This window comes from Nicotiana tabacum, chromosome 13, assembly GCF_000715075.1.
Source record: "Nicotiana tabacum cultivar K326 chromosome 13, ASM71507v2, whole genome shotgun sequence".
NCBI classification, from domain to species: Eukaryota; Viridiplantae; Streptophyta; class Magnoliopsida; order Solanales; family Solanaceae; genus Nicotiana; species Nicotiana tabacum.
The window spans coordinates 50,039,315-50,058,237 of NC_134092.1; the positions used below are offsets into that span (position 1 = coordinate 50,039,315).

The following is an 18,923-nucleotide window of genomic DNA, read 5'->3' on the forward strand; positions in this document are numbered from 1 at the left end:
TCTTTAAAAGAGCAATAAGACCGTTTCTATCCAGAGACAACTCCAAATGTCGATTATGACCTATCCAATACCTATAAATTTCATTAAGTTTGTAATTTAAAGCTCAACGTCATTAACTCTCAATTGCTACATAACATTGGTTGTGCATCAAGAGGATAATAAAGAATTGCTGACTAGAGAATTCTGGCAACTTACAACTTCTACTCTTTCCCACTTTTAGCTTTAGACCTCCCATCTACGAAGCCTTATTCATTAGCATTTTAAATCAAGTAGTATGACATCACATCAAGAATGAAGCGCTGAATAACTTACAACGGGTAAACCAAAAAAAGGAAGGAAAAAAAACCGTGCCGAAAAGCAGCTCACCAAAAGCTTGGCAGATGGCTAATTTGTCTATAGCTTGTACAATTCCTTATTTTCCACAAATTGAGGCAACATCGACACTCAAAATTCTCAAATACCCAAAAATAAGGACAAGTCAAATGAGTCTGCGGGCTCCTTGTTGTAAATTGTTTTATTTGGAATGGAACCTGCTGCTAACTGCGTCGTATGTGGGGAGGGAAAGAACTGCCATTCAAAAGCAAATGAGAGAACCACCCCGAAAAAACAAAAGTAGAGGACAGAAAAATAATACTAGATAAAGTAATTACCATCTCCGTAGGATGCCATTGTCAGAGGAGAAGAAATAAGCTTCTCTGCCACAGAAGCAATATCATTGGCTGTAATTGCGTCAATGGCTTTCAAGAAATGCTCCACTGGTTTCCTGAAGATCCATCCAAAACCGAAAAACACAGAAAACCTTAAATGCTCTATATGATACAGGACAGATGCAAAGGATGGGCAAAAAAATTTAGTACCACGGATCTTACTCAAAAAAATTCCATGGAATCCCTACTTCCGCTTTTACAAAAAGACACATTGTTGTTGAGAACGCACGTGTTTTTTTTTTTTTTTTTTTGCGAGGGGCTTATCTTGGTTTAAGCAAAGACTCAACCCTATGCTTGAATTGGTCAAAATAAAAGCTAGTCGGTTCAATGATTCAATCTCTTAAGATGCAATACACCTAAGGGTGGCAAAACTAACCCAAACCCATTTGACCCGCCCAAGTTTTAATAGGTTTGGGCTAGAATGATTTTGAAAATGGGCTGTTTTGAACTAGCCCAAGTTAACCCATCAAAAATCATCAGCCCAAATGGACCCATGATGATGCCCAACCTTGACCCATAGAAATGCTTTAGAGTTCTACCTTGACCCATGTTCTGGAAAATATTTTCTAATTTTCCCATCTTTGGTTTGTTTAAATGTTTGAAAGTTATTTTCTTTATGAATTCGTTTTTCTCCAATTGGAGGGAAATGTTTTCCAAAAGGAAAACATTTTGCAAAAGAAAGTACTCATTTTGTGAAAAAGAAAATATTTTTTCTATATCATGAAAAGAAAGTACTATTTTTGTTGAAACAAAAAAAATACTTTTTCTATAACATGAAAAGAAAGTACTCATTTAGTGTAAAAGAAAAAAAAAAATTCTACATCATGAAAAGAAAGTACTCATTTTATTGAAATGAAAGAAAATACTTTTTCTACGAAATAAAAAGAAAATATTCATTTTGTTGAAATTAAAAACAAAATACTCGATCTACAACATTAAAAGAAAGTACTGTAAATAATATTTCTATTTAGGGTGGGTGTGAGGGTTCGGGGGTAGGGTGGGGATTGGGTTGGTGAGAGGTTGGTTGGGGTGGGTGGGAAGTTCTAATTTTACTACTTTTTTATTATTCTGATCTTTGTTAGTATTATAACATGAAGAACTATCAAATAAAATTCTAAATCCAAATTGAGGAAAGAAATCATTAGGCATAAATTGACATTTATTCCAAAACATAAGATAATTTTTATATATGCTTGTTTAAAAGTTGAAAATATTGCAAAGATTTGGGTCAATTTGGGCGGCTCGGGTTACAACCCATTGTTCAGCCCATCTTGACCCAAGTGAACTTTGGGCATGGTTGGGCAATGACCCATTTAATGAGTCAGCCCATCTTGACCAGCCCAAATACAGCCCATTTGTCACCCCTAAATACACCTCATAAATGGCTCAGATTTGCTCATGAACTATGCAAAATGGTTCAGCTTTTCCGTCTGTTAATTTGGGTTCAAAAATAACCCCTGTTGTTACCACATTGGGCCCAATTCGCCCTTATGGCCCGTTCTCTATTCAACCATCCAAATCCAATACGCCGGTTTGCCACAACTACATGGATGGAATTTCTTATTAAAAACATACTCCCTTCCAACTTATCTAGCACTCTTCATTTTGGGACAATTCAAAATATTTGACTCACTCGAAAAGATTTGACACCACGCTACTTCTATACAATTATTCAATTTTCAAATTCTAATGTGATGTCGGATATATCAAACTAACTTTTCAATCATTACTTTAAAAAGTTTCAAACACCCCTAATATAATATACAAGTCAAATCAATCTCTCTTTTTTTTATAAGCTACAAGTCAAATCAATATCTTAAAACGTTTTTTGAGAAGGAAATCAACATCTTAAACTTTTATTTCAGTATTTGACTAGACACAGTTTTAAATCAATATATTAAACTCTGTATATAATCAAATACTAAAATAAAATGGAACGAAGGAATTAGATGGTAAAGCCACTACCAAAAAACTGACAGGTACAGTTTCTCATTGCATTTATTTGCACACTGACACACAACAACATGGTGTGGCAAAATAGAATTCCCCACGAGCCTCCGCGACGGGCTTCACAAAAGTTTTCTTTAAGACTCTTTGTTTTTTTTAAAACTAGAGTACAAGATTGCTGGCAAAGCTCACACCTAGTTTCTCATATTCAACAAATATTTCATTCCTAATTCAGCAACAGATCTGAGGGTTATTAAGCGTGTCGAATGTGATAAGTTGGAGTGACATCTAATGTGGGATTAGAAGACAAATAAATTGCCAATAAGACCATCCGATCCACTCAATAAGTTGGTTTAAAAGTGCATCAAACTTTTTAAAACCAATCATTTTGCGGGAAGAGGAAAAGGTGAATGGGGATTATTTGGGATTTATGGTGGAGGGATTTTTTTGCATGAGTGATGGAGTAGAGACCATTACATGGCCTGACGAGGAACAGGGAGGCAATGAATTGGATGGGTGGGAAGAAGATCTTCACAATTGTTTGAAAAACAACTTCACCAAAGGGAGGAGATCTGACAGTCACTCGAGGTAGCTGATATGGGTAGGCTCCTGGTTGGGGAGGACCATTGCGTGGGATGGGAAAGGTTAAGGAAAATGAAACAAATGTTGTTATCCTTGCTTATCCCGGATTAGGATTCCAACCCCGTCCCCGCCCTTCGAAACAATGCTACTAATCCATCCTGGCCTTTCAAGTAATAAAATCCAAATTCAGCATGGTAATCTTTTCTAGGAGTAATAATTAACTCATTAAAGCTAACATCAGAAACAAGGGCATACCTCTCTCCATAAGTCAAAAGTTGTCTCCCAATATCTTCTGATGCAACCATCTACATATTAGAGATCAGCAATAAGTACAGAACAATTATGGCAAGAAAACCATGAAGAGATGTCCTGCACGTCCAGCAAATGATGTATAAAAATTCAAGCAGACATTACATACACGTGACTCCAGGTTCATTAGAATTGCAGACTTTGTTGACTGTTTTGCACGGTCTAGCTGTACCTGGTCAACTGCATGAAACAAGTACAAGAGACAGGGCAAAGGAAGCAAACGGTCAGTAATAGGTTAATGCAGATGGCGTAACTGAATTAGCATATTAATCAAGTAATATGTGCTCTCATGGGAAGTAAGAAAAACAGGCAAAAGATTGCACATATCAAAGTTATTTGTCAAACCTTCTTTAGGGTTTGCAACTGCAGTAAGCTCTTTAATCGCTACTTCAATAGCTCTTGGTGCAAAATCAGAGGTCTGAAGAAAATAACCAAAAAGAGACGAAAAAATAAGCTTCTACTTTTAGGAAGTCTTCGTATCATGAACAAATAACATACAGAAATCCGGAAGTGCTTTACAGGAGGAACTTTCTTGACATATGCAATGGAATGTAACTCCTTACATACATAACAAGATCCAGAGCAACAAGATTTCAATTTATTCCCCAAATAACAAAGATGATTTGTGCAGTTTGGTTCACCTGAGACATGGAAAGCGTGTATAATACTTATGGTGACTTACAACCCGAGGCATGAACTGGCAGACTACATATATAGGAGTATTACCTATGGGAACTTACAACAATTTCATTTTTCTTTTATAACTAACTTATTACAATTTTAAATTATTTTTTTTTTCGAGAAAGACTTGCTACAATGTTAAACTGAATCACGAAGCATTTATGAGGATGACCCTTCTAGCACAGCCCTCCTTTTGACTGAATTTTTTTCCCCCCTATCCCTACCCATGTTCATATAAAGACCATGAAATTACTTCATCCAAAATCCTACTCTTCTTTTAGCACAAACTAACACCTAATTGGGTGTGCATACTGTTCGGCAGCCCAACACCCTCATTTCCACACATACCAATATAAGAACACTCACGAGGTTATCCAACAAAAAAGGTAAAGTGATCCTGATCTTTTAAAAAGTGAAATGCAGGGTGAAAAGACTGATCTTGCACAATCAATAGATCTCACCTACACTTATAGTTGATGATAGTAATACTGCTATTGAAGAAACATTTTCCACAACATTCTCATGTGGCGTAGATTGCTGGTAGGAAAAACTGGAGCTAGAAAAAAAGATTTCAAAAAAAGGATAAAACTAAACAAGAATTGAATTCCTGCAAGAGAACAAAAGAATTTGATCCATACTTTTCACAACCCGCATATTATTTGGAATAACATGTTACCTCTAGCAAAGGCAGAAAAAGAAGTTTAAAAAATGGGAGTAGATAGATAATGTACTCAGACAAGAAATGTATATAGAGAGGGTGCTGATATGGTTAGTCAAGGTAAAGCAGAAGCAACATTAACAAAAAACTTCACATTATGAAGTCATATTTAAGCACAGCTACAACACTCAAATAAAGCATCAATGATGAGATTCAGTATAAATAATAACCTATTCTACCAAGTAAAAAAGAAAAGGAAAATAATCTAAAGCAAAATTTATCATATCCTGAGCTTCGGACTGTGCACCAGCTGGTTCTCGGGGATTGCTCGGTTATCAAAACAAATGTCAAAAAATTGATGTATAAGATTGAGAAACAGTCTGAGAATACCAGATAAAACGGTTAACAATGTGACAGATAAAGGATTAGCCAATGGACTGTTGCATAAAAAAAGTTTGGGATAGCTAGACCAGAATGAAAAATTTGAAATAGTTATCTTACTGTGGCTGCTTGAATTCCAAATAGTCCAGTGTTATTATAAATGCTGCTGAATGCGGAAAAGGCATGGATCTGTGGATACGCATTCAAGACACGGAGATCTGCTCATAATTGTAGCATAATTACATAGAAGAAAGATGAGAAGACCCAGATGAAAGAATATTGCATTAAATAAATAACAAATCAAACATGCAAATCCAACTTTACAGAGGGCAATAGCCTATGGTAAGCAGTACAGATCCACATGAATATCACAACGCTCACTTAATTGACTCTACCTAGATTCTCAACCCAAAAAAGAAAAGAAAAAAAAAGGAAAGCGAAGAGGGTATATAGATTCTTAAATTGTGATTGTCAAATGAATCTGCATTGTTTATGCTAAAGTAAGTGCCATATTAAGTAACAAATATGTGCACAACTTACATAGTCTAGAATACATCCCTTTTCCGGGACCGCCAGCTGAGAAAGATCCACCTCCTCCCATAAGCATCTGTTAAATCCATAATTAATATTACCATTCACGGCCATATCACACCAGACACTAAACTATCACATAAATGGATACTCCAAATAATCACAGTGACACAAAGTAAAGTTGTGGTTGCATATTATATCTAATGTTCTTCAAGCTCATCATACCTCCTAATGAATAACGTCCCTAAATTCCTAACTATTATATCCAATACAAGTAATAAGCTGATGAATATAGACCGACATACATGCATAACTCCCCCTTTATATTATTGACAACTTACATGTGTCACACCTCCTTTTTATTAGGTGCTCACAACATGAATATGTTCTTTACGAGTTTGTTGCATGTGTGATTTGATAATATTTAAAAGATAACATTTGTTGCACGTCTGACAATATATTGTTTGCTTTCAACTACAAATCAAATTTTCCTCTTTAATTGCTGTGTTACGATATTTCTGGAAGTTTCTAGGATTCATCTTACCACAGATTCGGGATAAAGATGACAAGAAACCGTTTACTTTTTCTTTTTGTTTTTTTGAACAGGTACGTATTTCAATAATATAAAAAAACAAGCACAAGATGGTGCTTGACATTACAAGGTCTAAGAACCCCCTATACAACGACAAGAAATTAATTTCTTATGAGGACCAAACTTTGTTGGGAGGTTTTGCTGATGGATAGCTTGGTTATGGCTTAAGCTTAAAAGATACTTAACCTATGTCCCTTAAGCATCACACTATAGCATTACACTATTTCAAGAAAGCATATTTGCTACAAACAATTTAATTTTAGACGAACTCTATGTATTACTCCCTCCGTTTCAATTTATGTGAATCCATTTGACTGGGCACGGAGTTTAAGAAAAGAGAGAAGACTTTTGAACATGTGGTGTAAAATGAGGCACATTTATTTTGTGTGGCTATAAATCATTGCATAAAGGTAAATTGTTTCCAAATATGGAAAGGGGTCATTCTTTTTGGCACGGACTAAAAAGAAAATAGGTTCACATAAATTGAAACGGAGGGAGTATAATCACTACCATGGGGTTCATAAACTCTAAGACCCAAGGCAACCTCAGAAATGGTCTGATACACCAACTAGTAAACATATATACCATCTAAAATACCCGGATCCAGCTTCAGCCAGCAGCATCTTATAAAGGCAAGACATAATTGGGCCATGACTCCAATTACTCAAGCACAAAGAAGAAGACTAAAAGGAAGGGGCCCAACTTTACGGCCCAATGGAAAGAGGTGAAGGTTTTTATTGACCCATGCCTTAATAAATCATCTTCACCACCTGGAGCTGCTCGCAAGTTTGACCGAATCTCGGAGGAAATTAAAGCCCAAGATTTTAAAGCACAAGCAGTAAAAGGGGGCACTCGAGAGACTATTCTGGCGCCGATGATGAAGCAGAGACCTGCCACATACAAATTTGAGTTATGCTTTACTTAGGGCCACCAGTATCACCATAGGGGAGTGAATCCACATCAATTTCTCATCTCATTATATAAATGATTATCTCCTTCTACCTTGGCACGGCAGAGATGATCTCAAGATGCAGGAGGTGAGTATCACCCCTCGAGACTTCTAGATGGACAAAATTGGCATTGGGCAAGGCATGCAAAGCTTTTGGGGTAAGCATAATGGAGTTTGAACCTGAATTCTTGGGTATTATACTCATATTAGAGCAGAAAAGACAAGTGCAATGATGTTCGTGGAGAGTTGGAAAATCTATCAAAAAACTTGATCAATGGTGCCTAGTGCTATTTTTTGGAGTATTTGGAATGAAAAAAGTCGTACATATTTTGATGGGAATTCAACACCTAACCACACTCTTAAAGTCACTTGTTGTAATTAATTTATTTAGTTGGTTCAATCAAGCCTTGTAACTAGTGTTGAATTTTTTTGGATTTTTCTGCTCCTTAGTTGTCCAGTAAGTTTTTGTATATGAGCAAACACTCCCTTTCTGTTGTAATTTTTGCTATGCATATCCATGATGTCATTTAATGAAATTCCCTTATTTCATCAGGAAAAAAAAAAGACAAGCGCATTGCACCAGAATCTGGCAAGTCCAACACACAAAATCCAAAAAGAAAAGGGAACCTGAACTCAAGAAGTTGGTACGGGGACTTAGTGAGGGGAAAGAAAGGGGCAGGCATTACAAGTCAATTTCCAAATGAAAACAAAAAAAATTTAAGCTGGAATGTACAAGTCTTAATGGGAGAAATAAAAGCACTCTGAAATCTCTAATTTGCAAATACGGAGCAGATATAATTTGTTTACATGAAATAAAGATGGCAATAAAGATTGAAGATTGGAATGTCTCTTTGAATTGGCAAGATTGGGGGAATAGATGGGGGATCCTGGGCTGAGCTTAAAGCAAGTAGAGGCAGTGGAGGAATAGTAATTCTATGGGGCAAAAGATTTTGGAGCTGTGTAGACATTCAAGTTGGGACATTCTCTGTTTCATGCAGATTTTAGTATCTTCATGAAGAATCTAAATGGGTCATTACAGGTGTATATGAGCCTCACACCAATCCGGAAAGAATTGAACTTTGGCATGAATTGGCTGCAGTTAGATGGTTATGATCAGAGCAATAAGTAATAGGTGAAAATTTTAATGTGTAGATTTGTCAATGAAATATTAAACTGCTCAGGATTTCTAGAGCAATGATGAATCTTCAGACTTTGTTCAAGACTTGGAGCTGGTTGATCTTCCACCTCATGGAGCACAATTCACCTCGTATAGAGGAGTGGATCCCTTCCAAACCTCAAGGATTGATAGGTTTTCAATATTCCCTGAATGGAATAATATTTTGAAGGAAGTGAAGCAAACTACATTTCCAAGAGCAGTATCAGATCGCAAAACTATTCTTTCAGGATGTGGAGACTAGGAGCCCAACACATCATATTTCAACTAATAAAATATGCGGCTCCAAACAGAAGGTTTTGTGGAGATGGTTAAAAATTGGTGGCGATCTTACACTGTAGTGGGTACCCATGACTTCATACTAACTTAGAAATTGAGAAACCTAGAAAAAAGGATATTACAGCTTGGAATAGGAGATTTTTGGTAAAATGGAAGCAAAGAGAAACAATGCCCTAGAGGAGTTACAAGCACTTGAACATCATGTTGAGAACATAGCTCACGCCCCAGCTGGAAACTTTCAACCTGGGGCTAAATCTAGAACAAATTGCCATTGCTGAAGAAATATCTTGGCAACATAAATCAAGGTGTTTATTGTTAAAAGAAGGGGACAAGAACACTAAGTTTTTTCAGAAAATGGCAAACTCCAATAGAAGGAAAAAACAGCATTGATAGGCTCAAGGTAGGAGAGGAAATTACTAAAGACAAGGTGATCATCAAGAAGTTTCTGGATTACTACCAACACTTGTATATTGAGGCAAAACCATGGACCAACGGCTGAATTTGAAGACTTAGCCTATTTAACTTTAGAGGAGAAAGACTAGTTGGAATCCCCTTTTGAAAAAACAAGAGGTGCTATTAGCTTTGAACTTTTGCGCCCCTGACAAAGTACCTGGGCCAGATGGCTACACCATGACCTTCTTCCAAGAAGCATGGGGATTTCTCAAATCAAAAATCATGGACACTCTCTGCCACTACCATCAGAATTTCCATATGGTGAAGTCTTGCAATCCATCTTTCATTGCACTTATTCCTAAGAAGAAGAAAGTTGTTATTGAGTTAAGAGATTACCGACCCATAATCTTAATAGTTGTGTATATAAATTATCTTTAAAAATGGAAAAGGGCCAAATATGCCCATCTACTATCATTTATTATTTAAATGTATCATCTGTTATACTATTTGGCTAAATTTGCCCCTACCATTAAGCAAAGTTCTAAATATACCCTTAGTTTAACGGACTTGCCACGTGGAGGCTTCTAATTAAAAGACCCAACCACAACTTAAAAAATCTATACCCATTCGGATAACCTGTGACCTATCGGACCTCTTCTTTCTAATGATAAGTAGATCCAAAAAGTTCAATCTTAGCCATTCGTCTTGCTTGATCAACAGCTCATGTGAAAAGGGCTTTTTTTAATAAAATAACACCAGAGATCGGATTTGTTGTCTCAAATTGCTCAGCCAATTGGGAATTTGTGGTTGTCGAAAATTGCCACCACCGTAGGCCACCATATCTCCGCCATCTTTCCCGTTGTGCGCCATCATCGGAGAACTGCAAATCGGCCCATCTTATACCCATCTTCTCCTCTCGTCTTTCTCTACACAAATCTGAAACACAAATCCCTCAATGCTTTCTCCATCTTCACATATTTGAAGAAAATCGAATAGCCTATTCCGGCGACCACCTTCCAGAATCACTCCAACATCTAAAAATTATGACACCTGCAGTGTTAGAGAAAGCGCTCGCTTCCTCGCTTTAAGCGAGAAGCGATGCGAAGCGACTCAGTGTCCGCTTCCCCCATGTGAAGCGACTCAGGTAGAAAATAGCGACCGCTTCCCACTAAAAAGCGAGAAGCGACCAAGCGAAGCGATGCGAAGGAAGCAAACACTTCTTTGTTTTAAACAGAAGCCAGGCTATTTAATTAAAAACGAATTTCAGTGTCTTTTTCAGCAAAGCATCTGAGAGTCTAAAAGGCGACTAGGGTTCTTCTTCTTCTTCAACTTCAAGTTCAAGTCTTCAACAGCAACAGGTATGTTCTGATTTTCCTTCTTCTTTTTCTTCTTCTTATTTTTCTTTTTCTTTCACTGTTTCAACGTCCAAATAGCAGCGAAATGCTGGCGAATTTTTTTTTTACCTTCGGTTCTTTCTTTCTCAGTCTTTTCCTCTTCGTTGAGTTTTTCTTTCATTGTTTTTATGCTCATTTTGTGCTTTAATTGATGCTACTCTTTAGTTTTTACATTGAAGTATTGAACATTTGCTTACAATTACATGTGTTGTCTATGTAGTATTTATTTTAATTTTTTTTTTTTAAATTCTGCTTCACTTCAAAAAAGTGAGCGCTTTGCTTCTCGCTTTGAGCGAAATGGGGGTTGTCGCTTTTCCTCGCTTTACGCTCTTCACAACACTGGACACCTGGAAGTTCGATTTGTGTTGATTTTGGCATCTGGTACCACTCAAACATCTAAAGACGATGATGACACCTGAAAGTTCAAATAATAAAAAAATTCGGGTAACTTGAAAATGCAAAACTAGATGTTGGTAAAATGAGAGTTTCTTGAGTACTTACACTATACTTATCTTTGCACGCTTTTACTTTATTGATTCGGGGACCTACGAGAATCAATTGTTGATTTATCTTTCGAACTTTGATGAATGAATTCTACTTTGTTGCTAGAAGGTTTTCATAATGTGCGATTGTTGTGAGCACAAAATTGGAATTGCTATGCCATTAAATCAGGTGATACAAACCATTTACATTAAGATTTGATTGTTGTTTCACCGCGATAGTTTATATTGTTGTATAAGAAATTGTGTTTAACAGGGAGAAAAGGTATGGTGGTCTCTGGGCTTTTATACAAATTGGAGAATGTGATCAGTAGAAAAATTGGAAGAATTGTGGAAGTAGTTCGGCGGCTATGATAATCAAATGGTTGAATCTGTTTTGGTGAAAGAAAATTATGGTGAAAGGAGGTCAAATTGGATAGTGAAATTATTAAGAGATATGAGCAATTTATCTATAGAGATGAAGAAGGAAGAACAGAGGCATGGGTGGTATTCAACTTTGCTAGGGTCATGGGTTTTAATTGGGTATGGGCTTTTTAAGTTGCGGGTTGGGTCTCTCACTTAGAAGCGTCAACGTGGCAAATCTGTTAAACTAAGGGTATTTAGAACTTTGCTTAATGGTAGGGTCAAATTTAGCAAAATAGTATAACGGAGGATACATATAAATAATAAATGATAGTAGAGGGATATATTTGGCCTTTTTCCGCTTTAAAGTACTGGTTGAGAGACCCAAGAAGGTCATTGGCAAGCTTGTCTCAGGCCAGCAATATGCTTTTGGCCTGCTTTTACCAAGAACAGGCAGATCACATATGCATTCTTAATTGCCAAACTAGACATTGGAAAGGCATTTGATCAGCTAAACTGAACCTATCTAATTAGCATACTAAGGAGAATGGGTTTTGGAGAAAGGTGGATTAGGTGGATTAAATACAGCAGCACTATTGTGAATTACTAATCCTAGTTAACAGGAGACCCACAAAAAGACTTTAGACAAGGAGACCTCTTCTCCCCTTTCCTCTTTATACTGGCTATGGAAGGTCTCACTAAATGCTGGAGAAAGCAAAGCAGCTACAGTGAATACAAGGCTTTCGGGCGGGAGAACCTTTGGAAATTAAGTAACAGTCTCACATTTGTTGTTTGCATATGACACCTAAATATTTTGTGGGACAGATAGGTCCCAGGTGCTTAACCTGAACCTCAGGCTACTCATCTTTGAAGTATTATCTGGCTTACACATTAACATGCTGAAAAGTGTGACTTATCCGGTTAATGAGTTCTCCAACCTAGAAGAGCCGACTGATATTCTTAGCTGCAGCACAGGCACATTTCCTTACAACCTACCTAGGCCTCCCTTTGAGAGCTAAACACAAGGCAGTTGGTATTTGGAATGTAATAGTAAAGTTTCCGAAAAACTTTCCATGGGTGGCAGGCTCACATTGTCACATTGATAACCAGTGTACTTGATAGCATCCCAACATACTACATGTCATTATTGCCTATCCCATGCTCGGTCCTAAAACAATTGGATGGACTTAGAAGATTATTTTTATGGCAAGGGAATAGTCAGACCCACAAGTTCCATCTGGTTAAGTGGAATAAGGCCACTCAACCTAAGTCACCATGAGGTTTGGGCATCAGGGATTAAAAGCCCACAACAAATGTATGCTCTGAAAATAGTTAGGGAGATATCGACGGGAGGAACCTGGGTTTTGGAAAGATATGGAGTAGAGAGCCATTGGCACCAAAAGTAGCTCAGCTCCCCATGGAGGGTGGTATGTGGAAAAACTTTAGCAGAAACCGAAATGAATTCTTTCAATGTAACTTTTAAAATTGGTAATGGAATTAATGTTAGATTCTGGAAGGATAGGTGGATTGGAAACTCCACACTGAAGGATACATTCCCTAGTCTTTTTCATACCGGCAATGATTTTGGGATGTTTTGTTAGCTCCTCAAGGTAGTAGAGCCAGCCAGTTTTTCATTACACAGGTATGATAGTCTTCAACCACACAAAAAGTTGTGCGGAGAACTAGTAAGAATTATGTTTGTCATCCAATTCTTGACGCATGGCAAGATTACTCTACCACTCTATAAATGGAGAGAACTCCACCATAGCCCAGAATAGGGAAGGTAACATTTAGAATCCCGTATTCAGAAGAAACTTGCAAGATTGGGAAGTCAATGATCTACTAGCTCTCTTTGAGGCTTTAGAAGGTTACAACTTAGAAGACAACAGCAAGATAGTATCATTTGAGGAAACTCAGAGAGGCAAATACACAGTCAAAGCGGGTTACAATCTCATTTGCTCATAAAATGGGATGTTACAGTCTTACAGAATTGGCCTTGAAAGCACATATAGAAGACTAGACTTCCAAACAAGGTCATATGTTTTACATGGACAGCATTGAATGGGGCCTGTCTCACTCAGGATAATCTCATCAGGAGAAGCAAAGCATTATTCTAGTTAATAGATGCTACATGTGTCTCCATACTGCAGAGAACATCAACCACCTTTTCCTTCATTGTGCAATTGAAGTTGACCTCTAGAACTTCTTCTATTCCATTTTTGGACTATCTTGAGTCATACCTAAGTCAGTTAAGGAAGCCTATGAAAGCTGGACTTTTTGAAGAGTTTTCATCAAAAACTATGCTCCAAAGCAACCTAATGTGACAAGAGTTCAGAACAAACTACACTCAATCTTTCTTCTTCAGATATCTCCAAGAATCAGCTAAATACCCCTGCTGCTGGAAATATCCAGCAATGTGTAAATCCTCTAGTTTTGAGGAAAAAACAATTAAAAACCCACTAGACAAGACTCTTACCTAGGGGTGTTCGTCGGTCGGTACGGTACGGTATTTAGACATTTCGGTTCGGTATTTTCGGTATTCGGTTTCGTAAAATGCTATACCAATACCGTACCTAATTAAATTCGGTATGGTTCAATTTTTCTCCTTTCGGTTTCGGTTTATTCGATTTGGTAACTTCAGTTTATTCGGTTTGAATACTAACTAGTGCATAAAGTCATAGACGGTAATATTCTTAATTAAAGTACTCAAAGTACAAACCTTAAAACGTTTGTTGACATAAGTTTTGTCCAAAACTAGCATATACCAACCTAGAGAGAGAAACCTTAGAGAAATATCGTGTTGATTGCTTAGAGTTAATTGATGAACTTAGAGAATAAAGGAAAGTAAAATTTTAGATTTCTTATACTTATGTTATAATTAATAAAATGTGTATCGTGTAATATAATATATATATTTCGGTACGGTATCGGTATTTCGGTATTTCATTTTAAAATACCAAATACCATACCTAATACCATTTCTTTTTAAAAACTTAAACCAAATGCCATACCGAATACCAAAATATCGAATACCGAATATCAAAATTTTCGGTTTCGGTACGGTAAATAACTCACTGTCCGGTCTTAAAGTAGAAGATGCAAATGTACAAAAGTTCAATAAATCTCCGAACATATTTTACCTTTTACACATTGGACAACTGATTCGGATGTTAGAACAATTTTGACCCCTGAGGCATCTAAATAATTACATGAATAGATCTATTGTATTTTGAAATCATACAAAAATCTCTTAATAATGGTCTATTTGGGAAGTAATAACTAATACTTCAACTTTTGACACTTTCCATGTCCAGTGATTGTTTTCTTGTTGGAAAAGTAAGACTCCAGATGATATTTGGTTGACTGCCAAAAGTATAGTATGAGAAAGTAAGTAGGCGTTTAGCCACAAGTTTTGGAATTTTTTTTTCAAAAAAAATTTCAAATATGTGTTTGTTTATAGAATTAATCTAGTTCTTGGGAGATTTTGAAAACCAAAACTTCAAATCCCAAATATAGCTTAAGACCTCTTTTTGGGCCAAATCATGGCCAATTTGGGACTCTTTAGCTGAAAAAACAGCAAAAAAAAAAAAGATTTTTTAACATGTCAAAACTTGCCCCAAAATTCATGTCCAAACATATTTTCAATTTCACATTAAACTTCACCCAAATCAGCTTTTTCAAAAAATATTTGGGAATCTATGTCCAAACGGGTCCTAAAAGTTGACGCTTCTACATCCCTTGTGCAGCTTGGAGTAGAAAAGTTCTGGTCAAAAACCTTTTGGGATAAGAGTGTCTGCAAATTAAAACTTGTAAAAGCTATTTGATGGGAAGTCATATCTACTTGCTTTCGATGTATTCTAAATTTACTTTTTCGTTTTCAAACAACAGCCTAAAAACTATTTTCCCTTTCCATTGCTATTTAAATTACTTGACATTCTTCAGCAAGCCCATTAACACATTTTCTAACGACTTTCTTGACGAACAGACCCCAGAAGGAAAATTTTGAACAATAACAATTCAACAGTTTACGTGAAAATTAAATACCTGAAGAACAGTTAAAGTCATTGCATCCTTTTCCTTAAGCCAGCCACCAGAAACTTCAAAAGCTAGTGCAAAATGTGTCAGCTGCTTTCAGAGAAATCATAAAACCACGTTAGTTCTCAAATCAACACATGTACAGAGAGGAGGGGGGGAGGAATTTCAAGGACACACCCCTGAATCAGCTTGACGGCGGTAATCACCTCCTACATACACAGGTGTCGGCTCCTCCGCACGGGGCGCCTTAGGTAAGTCCGATAAAAGAGGCTCTGCAACTTTTAACAATTCTTCATGTTCAACACCTGATGCAGCAAGAACAATCCGAGGAGCAGTATAATTCTCCTGTAAGGAAAAAAAAACATCAAACTGGACATTGCTCCACGAAAGTAGTAAAAGTTGGATACAAAACAGGTTGGCTGCATCAGGAGATAAATTCTTTCAACACTCACAGCTACAAACTCCTCCAGTACAGTGCTGTTCAACCTGTTCACTGTGGCTTCTGTGGCTGCTAGAGAATTCCCGTATGAACCAGAATAACCAGCAGAGTGAACTGCCTCCAAAAGCAAGTGTTGCGGGTTTTTAGAGTATTCATCAATCTCAGCTTTAACCTTCTCAAGCTGCATATGTAGAATATTAATTTTGCAAGATCTAACACTCAAGGACACCCCAAGACAGAGATAGATAATAAAAAGACCTGTTCGTTAACTTCCCAATCCAAAAATGCTGGATTTCTAACACAATCAACAAGCAGTTCCACCATCTGAGGAACATATGTTTTCAAAGCATCATAAGTGTATATCATATGCTCTCGTGAGGCAGCAGCAGCTACATTACCGCCAATTGCTTCAACTTCTCGTGCAATACGTAGGTGGCTCCGGTTTAATGTGCTTTTGAAGGCCATGCGTTCCAAGAGATGTGTGGCTCCATATGAAGCCGGTGTTTCGTAAATTGAACCACAATCAACATATAAGCCAATTGAGGCGGCAGGGCTCTGAACTCAATAAATTGGAGCCTATTTAGGATTCACAGTAACGATTAACTCAATATTTCTTCCAGAAAAGAATGTTAAAATGATCTTACTGATGATGTTTCTGAGGCTATTTTGAGACCATTTGTGAGAGTTGTTATCTTGGTCTTTCCGGGTTCAATATAATCAGGTAATGGTGGAGGAAGCTGAACATCCTTGAGGGGGAAGTCCAGAGGGGGTAATGAATCTGACCTGCCACCAGTTATCCAACTAAAGAGGCCCCCAGATGGCTTGGTTGCAACAGCAGTTGAACTTGAAAATCTTACGAAGGCCCTACTGCCTCCGCGAACCTATCATTATTTTCAACATTTAGAACAGACTGATAGAAGAAGTGAATAACAAGTGCTTACCCCAAAACACCCTGTGAAAAAGAGGATACATAGCATAACTTATTTTCCAACAGGGGATCTTTATTACTTTTCCTTTGTGTTATTTCTCATCGACCAAGTAGGGGAATATTTCGTTACTCCAACTAGTGTTTTTAAAAGGGAATGCACAAATGAAAAGTGAAAATGCCCATGGGGCATGGGCATGAAGCAACAAAGCGAGAAATAAAGTGCACCGTCTTTGAAATGAGCACACAATTTATGAAAAAGTAGAAAACACTAAAAGCATATGAATATTCTACTATAATAATCAAATTCAATATATAATTGATTTCAGCAGCCGATCTACAATAATGTCAATATTAATCCAACTCCTCAAAGTTGAGATTCAAACAATCGACTGCTTCTCGTTGAGATCACTTTACGCATCATTTTTTGAAGCGCACAATTTTCAGAAGTTCATGGCTTCGCCCATGAAGGGATATGACATCGCTTCACATAGCTTCATCGTTTGAAATGGAAATGGAGGTCTATTAGCAATGCTGGCTCCAGCTACTACTGGTCGATGGGAGAGAAGCATGTGTAGATTCTTAAAATCAATCATTTTTCCGGAATATTTCAGGATTTCAAGAGAGAATGGGTCCATCAGAAGAAAAAAAAACACTACTTTTAAGTTTCACAAGGAGAAAAAAACTACAGTTGCATCATGTTTCAAAAACTAACTGATAGTAAAGTAACTTGTAATAGTTTGAACTTTGAACTAACCTACTTGTTAGATGAACTTTGTATTAACCATTCTTTTTTTTAGACAATGGTGGTGCCGAGGCCAGGCTTGAGTGTACGGCTTTTGCCATTGGATTTTCTTTTCTCATGTAGCTGCTACTTAAATTAGTTTGCCATATTCTATTAAAAACTTCAATTTCACCAATAAAAATCACTTTTTTCAAAGCAACACCTAGCTGTACACAAATAAGCAACATTACAATTCGTGATCATCTCAAGCAAGTGAACAAAATACTCGGTTACATTTCAGGAAATATTTACTAACTACGAAAATGGAGAAATTAAGCAAAACCTAAATCTCGCAATTTAAGGTCAAACATGCATAAAACTGCATTAGTGATCTAATCAGATCTGAAAAGCCTAACAAGGTACAGGTCCAATACAACATATGCAGAAGCGATTCATTAAGAGAAACATTTAAGGAGGTTTCGAGCTAGGGAAAACAAACATCTTACCTTAAGTGCTCGGAAGCGAGAAGATGCGGTTCTGTACATGGTGAATGTGAAGGATGCGATTACTGAGGAGAGAACGAGAAGTGATTTTCGACCGAGGAGGGTTCGGGATTTAGCTGCAGAGATGAAGAAGACTGAGTTGATGGCCCAGACAATTATGAAAATGTTTTGGGCTGGGAAAAGTATCTTAGATGGGCTCTTTACGTCTGACGTGGTCCAATGGGTTATTCAAGCATTTGTCGGCCCGGTATTTATATTTTAGCCACCGTTTTAAAAGAAAAGAAGATATACTTTGTAGATATATATTATTCATGTAGTTTCAATATCTAAAATAAAACATGAATAATAGTATTCTATTCTTGTATTTTTGTGACAAATCTTACATGAAAAAAATTCACAAAAAAAAGTGAAGAAGCTAGCAGCCAAAAAAGAAAGAAAACCACATTGGCCAATATAACTTCTACGTTGCAAAGGTGGAATTAGCATGTAGGAAATGGAAGAGAGAACTATGCTAGTGAAACAAAAGTTTGGAGCTATTTTAGGTTAGAGAAAAGATATCATTTACTATGCCAATAGGATATTGAATGAGATTAAGCTGAATGATATCGCAGCTGGAAAAAAATTATAGGCGATAGTGCTTATATTTGATAAATTTCATTCCTATTTGATAGTAAATAAGGTTACTGCATTTATTAACCATGCAACTCTAAAATTCCTCTTAGCAAAGAAAGATATCATACCTAAATTGGTAAGATAGTTTTATTTCTCCAAAAATTTGACCTTGAGATAAAGGACAACAGGAAAATGAGAATCAGGTAATTGATCATTTATCTAAATTAGAGAATCCTGTCTCTTAAGTTTTGTGATATAAAAAAAGA

The 18,923-nt window shown here is 36.8% G+C and overlaps 1 protein-coding gene across 1 annotated transcript; it reads right to left on the reverse strand.

Annotated features, from left to right (window-relative positions):
• Nucleotides 1-234: 234 nt before the first annotated feature.
• Nucleotides 235-18,207, reverse strand: LOC107775304 (mitochondrial-processing peptidase subunit alpha-like). The gene is made up of 13 exons (XM_016595029.2): nucleotides 18,049-18,207; nucleotides 16,538-16,774; nucleotides 16,152-16,448; nucleotides 15,907-16,074; nucleotides 15,632-15,799; nucleotides 15,464-15,544; nucleotides 5,806-5,872; nucleotides 5,386-5,483; nucleotides 3,891-3,963; nucleotides 3,655-3,725; nucleotides 3,492-3,541; nucleotides 651-763; nucleotides 235-567 (listed from the first exon to the last, which is right to left on the reverse strand). The coding sequence occupies exons 1-13, from the start codon at nucleotides 18,085-18,087 to the stop codon at nucleotides 515-517; spliced, it is 1,515 nt and encodes a 504-aa protein (XP_016450515.1). The 5' UTR covers nucleotides 18,088-18,207; the 3' UTR covers nucleotides 235-514.
• Between the last annotated feature and the right edge of the window lie 716 nt (nucleotides 18,208-18,923).

What these genes read in the sequence shown, in the direction of transcription:
- LOC107775304 (XM_016595029.2), bottom strand. Translation starts at nt 18,087, where the DNA reads ATGTACAGAACCGCATCTTCTCGCTTCCGAGCACTTAAG. An exon ending in GCCGTCAAGCTGATTCAGGG is followed by an intron (nt 15,545 to 15,631) that starts GTGTGTCCTTGA and finishes CTCTGAAAGCAG; the next exon opens with CTGACACATTTTGCACTAGC. An exon ending in TTGGAATTCAAGCAGCCACA is followed by an intron (nt 3,964 to 5,385) that starts GTAAGATAACTA and finishes TATTTTCTTCAG; the next exon opens with ACCTCTGATTTTGCACCAAG.